The sequence below is a fragment of the Corythoichthys intestinalis genome, chromosome 4, assembly GCF_030265065.1.
Source record: "Corythoichthys intestinalis isolate RoL2023-P3 chromosome 4, ASM3026506v1, whole genome shotgun sequence".
Lineage (NCBI taxonomy): Eukaryota > Metazoa > Chordata > Actinopteri > Syngnathiformes > Syngnathidae > Corythoichthys > Corythoichthys intestinalis.
This window is the reverse complement of record NC_080398.1, coordinates 36,454,511-36,468,246: the sequence shown is the minus strand read 5'-3', so window position 1 is coordinate 36,468,246 and position 13,736 is coordinate 36,454,511. Positions and strand designations below refer to the sequence as shown.

At 39.0% G+C, this 13,736-nt stretch overlaps 1 protein-coding gene across 4 annotated transcripts in view; it reads left to right on the top strand.

Annotated features, from left to right (window-relative positions):
* The window catches only part of stk40 (serine/threonine kinase 40), a 57,817-nt gene that overhangs the window by 32,225 nt on the left and 11,856 nt on the right, over positions 1–13,736 (top strand). For all 4 annotated transcript variants that reach the window (XM_057834078.1, XM_057834079.1, XM_057834081.1 and 1 more), the window contains 2 exons: positions 1,207–1,431; positions 1,513–1,565. In XM_057834078.1, coding sequence (XP_057690061.1) covers positions 1,207–1,431; positions 1,513–1,565 — 278 coding nt within the window. The remainder of the gene's footprint in view (positions 1–1,206; positions 1,432–1,512; positions 1,566–13,736) is intronic.

Sequence of the window (13,736 nt, the reverse complement as noted above, 5' to 3'; positions counted from 1 at the left end):
TGTTTGATTTGTTAAGAGCATTGTAAAAAAAAAAAAATAAAAAAAAAGTTAGCAATTTATAGCATTTAAGCTAGCAGACTTTAACCAATTTAACCAAGTTAACCAATTGTTCTGTTGTTGTACTTAGAACTTGCTTTAATTTTTTAGACTGTTTGAGGCTAAACTAAGGTATTTCAATTTATTTCTCAATGCATTTATTGCTCTTGTGAAATTTAAATGCAATTCTGCAGAAGAAACACTTAGGTATTTTATTTTGTATTTGCATATAATGCTCTTTTCAAAGTGCAATCTGGCAAGCCAAAATAAATATTATTCCAAGCCTACACACTTATTTTACTTCCCCTAAAATTTATTCTGCAGCTCGTTAATGTTCGTGTGCAAACACCATAGTAATTGCGCCCAACCATTAGAGGGCAACCTATACAAATCTTTAGTCTGATTAGTCTATAGAGTAGACAGGGATATTGATGCGTCAAGAGCTACAGGCCAGATTGCAGTCGTTAATAAATTATTTATTTCTCTCTGGCCCGGTAGCAAATGCGCCACTGCCGTACGGTGCTAGATCTACTTCGTGAGAACGATTTCGTGCGCAAAGTAGTAGCTCGTGCACATGAATAGTAGCTAGTGTGCATGAACAATTAGAGCATATGCACGAGTTAATTCTTTTTACTCACGTCATGTCTGGGGCTCTGTATAAAACTGCTACACATCAAGGTATAAAAAGTATTCATATTTTAACCACTTCATAGAGGTGTTCCGGACATGTCCCATCGGCGGGAGGCCCCCGGGACAACCCAGGACATGCTGGAAAGACTGTCTCTTGGCTGGCCTGGGAATGTCTTGGGATCCCGCCAAAGGAGCTGGTTGAAGTAGCTGGGACGTCTGGGCTTCTGCTAAAGCTGATGCCCCCCACGATGCGAACCCTGATTAAGCGGTAGATAATGGATGGATGGATTTAACCACTTCTAGTGATGCAGTTAAAAGCACAACGGTGACATCTTATGGTTGATACGTGAACCAAACCTGTTCCAGCTCTCTGCCATTGCACTTAATTACATTGTATTTTTGTTTGTTGAAACTGTATTTTAAGACTGTGCCTGTCTGTAAGACTTTTTAAGTATTGTTAACTCTTTTGCTCTACTTTGACAGCAATAGATGTTTAGAATATTTTGACCAGAATGCATTACTCAAACTCGCACATTACAGGACCGGGCTTACGAAATCGTGGAGGACCCGGATGCCATCAAGGTGCGCAAGATGAAGAAGCGCATCTGCCTGGTGCTTGACTGCCTATGCGCACACGACTTTAGCGACAAAACGGCCGATCTCATTAACCTGCAGCACTACGTCATCAAGGAGAAACGCCTGGGTGAGCGCGAGGCCATCATTATATTCTACGATGTGGTGCGTGTGGTTGAAGCCCTGCACAAGGTAAGGGTTTCTATTATTTTACGATTATACAGACATACAGCTCATGTGCTGGAAGCCCTTACGTGTCTTTTCTGTCTGTAGAAGAACATTGTGCACAGAGACCTCAAGCTAGGGAACATGGTGCTGAACAAACGGTAAGACTTAAAATAAGCTGTCGTCTGGCTTTTGCCAGTAAGTCTCTCGCACTCGACTCGACACCCGAGCACAGGGTCACATTCTTATCCTGACAGTGTGATCAGTCATAGAAAGACTCATTGGCCCGCTTCCTGTCTGCGGGTTGAGTAACTGAACTGTTTAGTTAGCGCCATACAAAGCAGCACTGCTTAGGTCTGCAGGCATGTTGGGAACAAAATCTGGTCACGTGCATGCAGATGTTCCATATGTGAAGGAAGAAAATGGATTTCAGTGGCAACACAACTCATTCACTGCCATTGAGAGTGATAGAAATCCACTTTAAGTGGGATGGCTGGCATTAAAATAAAGTGACAGAGACGTCCAATTTGTTTGGACTACGAGGGTTGACTGCAATTGTTCGGTCCTCCAGGGCTATGGTTTTCTACTTTCCCCTCAAAGGATTAAGATAATTTAAGAATTTAATTTATGTACAGTGGTGCCTCGATTGAGGACATTAATTGGTTCTGGAAGTACTCTCCCTCTCCAGTCTCTCTGGGGGAGGGGGCGGGTGTTGCATAACCACATATGTTGTGCAGACAACATATTTAACTATGTTCCATTGACTTCACTATGAGTTGACAGGAAACGGGGCGCAGGGCAGCTCCGTAGGGGTCCTGTTTTCAAAAACTTAAAATTAAAAAAATCATAAGACCAAAGCTGCTAGGGACCTAAAACCAAAACAGGCACCTTCCTTGGTCATGTATGAGTCTCCGTGAGCAGCAGTATCAAAAAATTCAGTCGTTCCCAAATAAAATCCTGATGAATTATTTTTAGATAAGTATAACAAAACTTAAAATGGCTATAAACTTCTCAGATTTTACACTTGATACACAAAAATCACCAGGTACAGATATAATCACGTATATGTTCAGGATCAATAGCAATATCTAACATATAAGTTTTTGCCCAAAATAGCAACATTTTTTTTTTTTTTTTTAATTTAGTGCAATTTTGATGTTTTCAACAGCTAATAAATCACTCGGCTTTCACATCAGAAACTTATACTTCAGGAAAACATGCAGAATCATCTTAATTTTACTCAACAAAAGCTAATTTTGCATTTTTCTATATACAATCATGATTAAGGTTGAATATCACTATTTCCTCAGCACGTCTTGCTGGCTATCTGGCCCTCGTTTTTTTTTTTAGATTGAAATTTTACATAAAATAAAATGTGTAAAAGCTAAAAAAAAAAATTGGGTATGGACGCAGAAATGTCTAAATTACTAGTTTTTTGCCAAAAATCGGGCAGCTGGCCGAAAATTACCCGATTATTTGAATGTAACGTTACGCTATTGTGTATGGATTAAAAAATATACTTAAAAAGAGCTTTTTAAGTTGAAAAGTCTTATAAATAAATGTGTAAATCCTGGAATTTTTATAAATAAGAACGTAAAACAGTCTAGATTATTGGTTAAAAGCAAAAAAACGGGCAGTCGTCATTCATTTTACGTAAATATTTCAAGCTAAAGTTATGCAATTCTTTTTCATTCAATTTTTTTCGCAATGTTTCAAGGCAATTTTGTCACTTTTGAGACTTTCCTTCCTGCCTGTATGCATTAAAACATTCGTCCTGTTTCCACCTAAATCCGGCATTAGAACACAGCGTCTGTTTGATTGCAGTGAAAGCTTCCGCAACGCTCTGCCTGACACGGCCCCCTGCGGGAAGCCGTAGTACAATGTCTGTAGAAGCTGTCTCGTCAGCTGATAATGAAGTCTATGTATGGATGCCACGATCTACCCATACTAGCATTGCGATCGACGTAATGAGCATCCCAGATGTAGATACTAGAACATAATGCAATGGGAAAATGTGGGGGGGGGGTTCTTCACTTTCGATTGAGGCGATGTCCTCTTCTCTCATGAGATTGAAAATTGCGTTGGCTTTGTCGCAGACTACTGACTCGTTGATTTTGTCTCCAGAGATTTGCTTTTCCTTAATCCAGAGAAGTCTCTCCATCATCATGATACTGACTCCTTTTGCATGAAAGAATAGTAACGCTCTTTGAAGGTTTCCTTCTCTTTCAAGATGCTGGTTATCGCCTATCTCACTCTTCGTGACACAAAAACACGAAGAGACCTGTGCTCTAATGTGCTACTAATGTAGTGAACCGTGTGTGGTAGGGATGTCCCGATCCAGGTTTTTGCACTTCCGATCCAATACTGATACTGGCCGATACCGATACCGGCCTATCTGAGCATGTATTAAAGTTTACAGTTATTTAGGCTCCTTACTTAGTTGTCAGACCGATGTTGAAAAGGCTTTTAGTACTCTTTCTTGATAACAATTAGCCATCTGAATTAGGTGAGTTTGAACAACACACAATGGTTGGTAACAAGAAACTGACCTGTTTATTCAGTGATAAACACAAAACATTATAAATAACAAACAGAAATGGCATATTCAGTCAGTAAAACGTGCAAATAATATTGTTAAACGGTCTTAAAAAAGCAAAACACCCAAACAACTTCAGTGGAAAATAAACTATTAACTCTGCTCTTGAACAACTGTACCAAGGCTTTTAAAAAAGCAGTGCAAATAATCCTATTTTAAACCAAAAATGGCTTCTGCTTCCCAATCTTCTCCACACTTTGTTGCTCCATCTCCATCTATTCTACACACTCCCTTCAGCTGTTTCCCCTGGATGCAGTCCCAGCATGATGGGGAGATTTTTTTTGACAAAGACAAGCATTTCAAGATGCTCAGGTGACATCTGACATTTTTAGATTAACTTTAAATTTACATTGCAGTCATAATGTAGGAGATGCCACGGAGGTAAATTGGATGACGGTAATGCTTGTGTGCTGAAGGAGTGCCGTAAAATGGGGACCGGATTTTAGGGAAACCAAAGCAAAAACTGGAATGGATTATATATGTCGTTGCGCTGGAAAACCTGGACCGGATTTTCAAAAAAACTGGATCGGGAGTCTGGATCGGAATTTTTCCGTGTCGGCTGATCTGATACCGATGCGCATTTTTTTTGCGCATATCGGCAGTCGATCCGATCCAAATATCGGATCGGGACTACCCTAGTGTGTGGGTTTAAAAAATCTCTTCGTGAGATAAAAACACGAGGAGACTTGTGCTCTTTTGGCGAAGACGTCGACCCACTATAACACAGGTGTCAAACCGATTCCAGAAAGGGCCTAGTGGGTGCTGGATTTTGTTCCAATCGATAACGCGCAGAGAGTTTAACCAATGAACTTCCTGCTGAAACAAGCAGCACCTGACCAAATTTAACTGATTACACATGTAAAAGATCTAATTGGTGAAAAGGTGTCCTCTTCATTGGTTGGAAAGCAAACCTGCACCCACTAGGCCCTTTCTGGAATCGGTCTGACACCGTCACGCCTGTGCACATCATCATACTGCGACACCCAAATTGAAACATCATTAACAATAACCCAATAGCAGAGCCGAATCGCATCACTGAAGCATAATTGGAAGATTATGGCCAATAGGGCATCAGGATCTTATGGCGCAATATTTAAAAACAGAAAGCAGGAACTGTATAGTATTTGTGCCTCTCTTAACCTGAAATTTCTTTCTCAACAAGAGACAATATTTTCCCTTAGAGGCGTGTTGAAACCTGAAAATTGCGTTTGTAGTGACGTTTGTAAGTAGAGGTACCAGTATACTTAATATCTTTTTTTAACAGCAAGTTTTTTAGGGACAACAATAAAGGTTTTACATGTGCACATTTAGTTGTTAATCATACGACATTTATTACATCCAATTGTTTGATGGTATAATCAGTAAAATGAATTAATTCAAATTACACAAATGCAGCCCTTTTTAAAAGTCAAGGTACAGCTTTACTTGCTATCTGTACAAATTACATTTATTTCACCAGTCTTTGAGAAATTCGTATCATGTATAAGCATTTATTCCTCTAAAATCCTGTTAGTTCAAGCATCGGCAATCCTGTCTCTCAGACATGAGACCCCACTGACCCCAGTAGCAGTGATGATCAAACAGTGGAGCGCTTTAGTCAGGAGGGTAGCGCGATGGAACAGTCCGTCCCCGCCGGAGACAAAGGAGAGGCCTGCCAAAGGGCCCATAGCTCAGAGCTGACTCACGCAGCAATGCATGTACACACACATGCACACACATTGTCATCATTTATTTACCCTTCTCCCTCTCCCCTCTTTTCCTGCTCCCATTGTCCAAGCGATTTGTCTCCTTTTGTCATATCCTTTTTCACTTTTCCCGTCATGTCCGCACTGTCCATCCCTCCGCCCCGATTCAATCTCCTCTCGCTTTTTACTCGCACTCCATCGACGGGCTCAGCAGTTTGCGCACTAATGACGCCATTTCCTCTCACGGTAGCCGTGAAAGCAGGATGTCGTAAATCAATTTTTCCCAGCGTGGCCGACCACGCACATTGGTGCAATCGACTTCTTACATTTTCAATGTAATACCCTAGGCCGTTCATTGTCATGCTGCGCATGAATGCTGGGTCTGTTTTTCACGAGTTTGCATCAGCAGTATTGTTGTCTGACAGATGCACCCCAATGGCATATGCAGTGGTGTACATGCAGCAGCACGTTTTTGTTCTAACACTACCGCAAGCAGTGTAACACCAGCACTGAGATATGGTAATATTGCTAACACCATTGGTACCTCTGGTACGAAAACTGCTGCTACCTGTAACACTACTAGTACCACAACCTGCGCCACTTTTCCAATACTACTGCTACTACTGTAGGGCTGCTACGATTAATCATCTAATGAATAGTCAAAATAATTGACAACCATTTTCATCATTGAGACATTGTTCCCCTAAAAATGATCAAACCCGTGTTTGTCACGGGCCTCAATGTAGTTATTGTTTCATTCGGAGGCCATTATGTCTGCCAACTAGGACTATCACATCTAAGTGACTAATCAACAACTAACAGATGAGCAAATAATTCAACTATTTTTACAGCTGATTCATTGTTTAGAGGCCTTGTGAATCCAAAAGCAAGTCAATTCTCTTTTTTTTTTTTTTTTACTTGATCAGTAACATATTCTTGTTTTTTTTTTTTTTTTGTAATTTTTTTATTACAATTGAAAAACAAAACGGAAAAAACTATTCTCCTTTTTATTGTGTATGTACAGGGGTTGGACCAAATAATGGAAACACGTAACATTTTGGCATCATAATCATTGAACGTAATTGTTAAAGAATGGCATGAGGAACATTCTGATGAAGTTGAGTATCTCGTATGGCCGGCACAATCCCCAGACGTCAACATTATTGAGCATTTATGGTCAGTTTTAGAGGTTAAATTAAGATGTCAATTTCCACCACCATAATCTCTAAAAGAGTTAGAGGGTAACTGAAATCAGGCTTAAAATTCTTTTGGAAACAAGTCACATGTTGTATGAATCAATACCCTGAAGAATTGAGGCTATAATTGCCGCAAAAGGCTACACGATATTAAATTTTTGTTGATTTTTTTTAAGGTGTTTCCATTGTTTTGTCCACCCCTGTATGTAGTTTATTTTAAATTTTCTGGAAAAACGGTAACTATTCATTTTTTTTAGTTTATTAAAAAAGTAATATATACAATAAAACAGAAAAAAAAATTTTTTTTAATTCATACGTATTTAAATTGTATTTTATTTTTAAGAAATGGAGTCATCGATGAAAGCAGACTGATTATCTTTGTAAATTTTTTTTTTTTTTTGCTGACATTTACCTTTGCTTTGGAAATACAGTTGCATAATATTCATAGTCCCAACTTTTCTCAGTTTTTCATTTCAATGTAAATCTATAGCTACAATTTTAAACCCAGAGTACCGTATTTTCTGCACTGTAAGGCGCATCGGAGTATAAGGCATACCTTAAATAAATAACCTACTGTAATTTTCGGACTGTAATCCACTACCTTTTCCCTTAATTTTGAATCCTGCAGTTTATAGTCCAGTGCGGCTCGTTGATTTCTTTGGGTTAATAGGTAATACATTATTTGACTGCGGCGTCATAAGACTGTTATAAGGCTGTCATAATTATGACATGAGACTGTCATAGGCATTTATGAATGCCTATGACAGATGTCATTAAGTTTCATCCAGCAAATGATCTCACTTTTGAATGGATGTAAAAATCCAAGCTGGACATAAATGCGGTTTATAGTCAGCTGCGCCTAATTGTCGGAAAATTACGGTATTTTAAAACTGTTTTCATATATTGGGCGCACAGTATTATAAGGCGCAGTAATAGTAGAAGTAGTAGTAGTGGTTGGGGTTACATTATGCATCCACGAGTTGGAGCTGCGCTAAAAGGAGATGTCATGCCATGATTAACCACTGTTGATATATAAGGCACATCGGATTATAAGGCGCACTGTTGGCTTTTGAGAAAATTGAAGGCTTTTAGGTGCGATTTATAGTGCCGAAAACACAACTATAAATATTAGAGGCGTGCAAAATTTCCGATTCTTAGATTATTCGCGATTCGGCCGTGGAAGATTCGAGAACGATTCACAAATATCCAAATTCCGATTTTGGAATTACACCAGGTAAAGCGGAAATAAAACACAGTCAGCGCGGTCTTTGGGACGCAATGATGAACGGACCGAGAGTAAATAATATGTTCAACTCATGCCGCTAGATAAAAAAAAAAAAACAATCATACCTGAATGCGGCCGACAGCCGCTACAAACAGTTGCTAGTTGCTACAAACATACGGCTACAGTAGATATCATATATATGTAGAACTAGATGCAAAATGAAGACGACGACGCTGTTAGAACATGTATTATTGAACACAGATGCGAAATGACAGACTTTCCGGCATAAGTAAACAGCCACCATCTTAAAGCAGTAGACCTCTCTAGAAGGCTCTGTTGTAGCGAACCTAATTAACTTTTTATCTAAAATACTCCTAAATCGGCAGAATCTAGTTTTGAATCTTATCTTTAAATGATTAAATAGTGTTAAAACTTTGACAAAAGTAGACAGAAGGGAAATTATCAGGCATGAAAATCTCTCACCTTTCGGCGAAATTCGCCGTTTTGAAGTCAAAAAGGGCGACCTACGTGAATTGCGTAGATCCGAGGAGAAATTCTTTTTGGGAGGGGGGGGGTCGGGAGGTTTTATTTAATTATTATTATTATCATCATGTGATTAACTTAGTACGTAAACTGAGCACATAAGAACACAGTCAGCAAATCCTTCTAGATGCTTCGCTGACGAGAACCAATCATCGGCCCAAGCTGCGTTCCATTATTCCAAACGCGCGCACTCCTTACGCGTGTACATGGAGTGCTCGGAGAGCCTTCGGTTGCATTGCAAAGCTGCGAAATCAAAAAGCAGGCCTTATCCACATCGGGGCAGACCAGAGCGCAGCATACACACTTGCCTGTATTTGCCAGCAGATTGAATTTGGTGAGTAATGGTTTCAATCGTTTTCACGTTTTGCGATATAAAAAAGTTACTGCCATTAGTTGCAGCTTGCGTTGAACACTGCCAGAGCTAGCCAAATCTCCCATGAAAAAAAATAGCTCCCGTTAAATTGGCGTCAAGCTTGTGTATTTAACGGTAATATAAACGAAGAAACACACTGTTGAGTCAAATTAAGCGGCATTCTCTCGGATGGAGGGGGCGCCTCACATCGCTCCCGTCGTCCGCCGGAGACGCGTTATTTTCGGCTTGGATTTGAGCTGACGGCCGGTGTCGGCACAACAGCGGCCCGACGAGTGGTGGGAATGAGTCCTGCTTCTTAAAGCTTTTCAGAAATACAGGGATCCCTCGTTTTTCGCGGTTAATAGGGACCAGAACCCGCCGCAATAAGTGAAAACCGCGAAGTAGCGCCCCACCCCCCCACCCCATTTTTTTGTGCGTGTTCAATGCATTTATTCAGATTTTACATTGGAAAAAAGATACATATATATAAGACATGTTTTTTCACTTTTTTCACCAAAGTATCATTTATAAATGGTTTTCAAGCACTTCAAAATGTAAGAATTATGATAAGTTTTAAACATGTTACTGCCCCACCGAATTATTTTTAAACAAGAATAAAGTAGTTAGAAAATGCTTGGCTTTATTAAAAGCTTCATAGTGAGTCTACTCAAACCCTCTCAGGCTTTGGTAAACGGTGATTGGCACATGTGCAAAGTTTTTCTTTTTATATATATATTTTTTGTTTGAAGCAACTTATTTGATTGAATAATAAAGACACAAATGTCCTAGCCAAAATGTGGCCCAAACGCAAAACATTACTTAAATGGAAAAATTTGTTTCAATCAAGAAAAATGGTTTTCAAATGCTTTTTTTGTCTCAAATTTATTATTGCAATCAAAAACATTTTTTTTTATTGAAGCTACTTTTTGGGATTAAAAGTATATACTGTATTTTGATTGAAGCAACTTTGTTTTTGATAGAAGTAACTTTGTTTTTTGATTGAATAATAAAAACACAAATCTAACTCCATCGTTATTGAGTGAGAAAGAAATTAAGAAAGCTTTAAAACTAAAAACCACCGGGGAGTCTGTTTTTTTTTTTAATATTTATATTTCATTACATAGACATGCGTCGTAGGGAAGGGAGATTGAGGGATAAAAAAAAAAAGAGTTAGATGAGGCTGCTAGAGGCAGTGGATACCTCATCGGCTGGGTGAATAGCAGACCTGGTAAGAACAAGTTTGCAAGGATAGTCGGGTATTAAATCCAATCATAAACACAATTACAATGTTATTTTTCTATAAGATTTTTATGTCATTGCTTTATTAATCATTAGGTGCTAGAGTTGTTAAGTATGGATAATAATGAAATAATAGTTTTAAGAAAACTGTGCTGTTGGTGGCTCAGTGACCATCTGATGTGGTTTGTTCTCAGATGAACAAGTTGAGGAAGGAAGTTTTGATGCAGAGGTTGAAGGAAGAAAAGAGGCAGACTGACTGAGTCACAGCCAGAAAGTGTTGATGACAGTTTTGATTTCTATTCACTGTTGCCCCCTCCCAATTAAAGTATGTCACAGTCGCAGCCAATTATTATCTAAAGCTGGTTAAAATTGAAGTTATGTTGTTTTAAGGTGTATTAAATACTTGTTCATGTGCCTCTTTTGATCTACGAGCACCCACCCCTCCACCGGTCTCTGCATGGCCCTGCTGAAACACAGTGTGGGTCGACAGAGCTCAATATTTTGTTGGGGTGTACAATACAGTGTACTGGAATATATTTCCTCCACACCCTTCTCACCTTTTTAACCCCTGACCCATTTTCATGCCTGAATTATGGAATCACGGGAGCAATTTTAACAACTGTAACAGTTGATTCACAACATTAAATTCATTGAATGTAGTTTAAAGCTGCTGACACAGAATGAGGACTGGAGTTTTTTATTTACTGTTATTTTTGTATATTTGTTTATTGTTATATGTTAACTTGATACGGAAATAATAGTTTGGTTTAGCCTGAGAGGATTTTTGAACAATTTTGGAACTAATGTACAAAACATAATTTTTTTTTTTTTTTTTTTTTTAAAGGGAGGGGGGTGCATCAATAATCGTTTTATAATCGAATCCGAGCCTCTGAATCGTAATCGTAATCGAATCGTTAGGTGCCCAAAGATTCCCAGCTCTAATAAATATAGTGATTTATAATTGAGCCAAAAAATTGATAAATCGCAAAAATAATCTGCGATTAATTGCTACCATAAATTTGTGGCAGCTCTACACCACTGTTAACAGCACCGCCAATACTATTGCTGCTAATTATACAACAAAAACTACACATATAAAATTACATGTTACAACCCCTGTCCTGGCTACAATCAGCACTACAAAATTGAGTAGAAGATGTTAAACTGCTGGCCTGACAACAATTTACTAGCTGAATTTATTTTGGTCTGTTATTCTGTTACCACTTTGAGATCTTTATGTGGTTCATCACTTATGACACTTTGTGCTTAGATCTGACATCGTAGATATGCAACTTGGCGGCTTAGCCAACCATTTGTAATGTGGTCATTTTGTTTAATGGCTAAAAGTGACACGGAGGACTGCAATCTGCTGAGTTTAACTTACAGCGTGGCCTGTGTTTAACCTCCTTCCTCATCAGCTGTCAGTCTTTCAGCAAAATACAAGCAGAAGTCTGGCTGGGGCTTTAGATCAAATGACTAAAGCCCTCAAGAACCCTCCCCTGCCCCCAATCATACTAACATGCAATTTGATCAAGCACGTCTCCAGTCCGAGAACAACAAAGTCGTGATGTGCGAGGACAAAAGAGCGGAGCTCGCCACAAAGGATGCGTTTATGCCAAGGGCGCCCTTGAAGCGCTGTGTCGTGTTCCTTTAGACCTCAACTTCATTCGCGAGGACACTGTATGATCTGAATTTAAACACCTTCCTTTTCCTGCTAAATGCTCAGGACTAAGAAACTGAGAGTTACATGGAAATTGGCTGAAGCAAAAAATGAGTGAGAGTGTGGTGTGAAAGAAAGAAAAAGCGGGAAACTGGCTACATATCTGTATTTTGGTAGGATATGAAAGTTGCATGTCTGTACATTTTCCGCATGTTTTTCCAGCTTTCTAAATACAAATCTGCTTGCCAGCTCATCACCATGCAGGCTTAGTAATCAACAACCATCGTCAGCCGCAGGTTGACTCATGTTTGTCCAAAGGGTTGTTTTTTTCTTCTTTTTTTGTTCTCATTCGACTGAACGCAAAGCTACAATAACTCTTCGAGTACAGCATTTTTTTGCAAAGCGTATTAATCACAGTTTTGAGTGTTGTTTGTACTTCACCTTTTCCCCATAATGGCAAACGCCAAATTCCACACCAAAATTGTTTCCTTTGAAGAAACATGATATCAGTAGCATGTTTTATGGGACGTCTATTGTCATCACTGGCAGCTAATGACTTAAAATTCTGCATTCATCCTGTCTTGTTATTTACTTTTCCTGGAACTGGCATTAAATTTTGTTCTAAGTCGTCTTTAACTCATTCACTCCCAGCCATTTTCACCGGAGCAACCCTCTTCGCTCCCGGCCGTTTTACTGGATTTTGATTGATTTTGCAAGGGCCACAGAAAATTCTGTTCTCTTGCTATATAAACAAGGAACCCACCAAAAGTAAGATTAGATTCTCATCTTCCAGCAGGAAAAAAAAGTTAGGTTCATATCTTTTTCCATTCTTTAGAAATCAGCATTAGAAAATAGCTTAATTTGAGCAATTTTCCAATTTCTGATGAAAAAAAAACAGAGAAATTGAGCTTTTTGTAAAAACACACATTTCAAACATAACTTTGACTTTAACACAGCTATTTTTTTGTTGCTTTTGTGACATCCCAAGCATCTGAATGTTTTCCTTCTACAAAATAACATAAACAACAAGACAAAGAGAGCTTTTGATAGCAAAGTAACACCTTATTTACACATAACTAAACTATTGAACTGAGAGATGACGCTGTTGTGGCGGCGGCTGTATCGGCAGACGGGGTAAATTTTTCCCTCATCACCGTCTCATCAAGATAGACTTTTTTGAATCTTTCTTTTGTAGTGACCACTACCTCATAACATAATTCACCTAGGGAACTTTTGTGGGGCATTTGCTTTATGTTTTACATCGTTCTCCACATTTTTCTCACGCTTCTTACTTCTTCCAAATTCCGTTTCCTGACTGTTTTCTTCATTCATTTCCTTTCATGGTCAGATAGGAGTTCTTACCAAATGCGCCACTGCCCTCCAGTGGCCAATTTTTTTGCTTTAAAATGGATTTTGAGCGTTGTGCTTTGGAGCGAAGTTGCGTCAGAACGTAGAGATGTCTAATGTGAAAAAAAAACGTAAAAGACTTATAAATACGTTTTTGGGACACTGAAACAATTAAAAATAGAACGTATTTATACGTTTTTGGGAGCAAATGAGTTAATATGTCTTTAAACGTCTATTGCTGTCAATGGTAGCCAGTGAGTTAGAATGCCTCACTCATCAAGCCCTTATGTTCTCCTCCCCCATGGATGTGTATTGCTGTAAATGGCAGCCAATTAAATAAATGCCACACTCATCCTGCCCTGTCATACCTTAGTCTTTGCTGTCCTCCCTCATGGACATCTGTGGCTGTCAGTGGCAGCCAATGAATTGAAATGTCTCACTCATCATGCCCTGTCATACCCTTACCGTTCCTCTCCTCCCCTATGGATG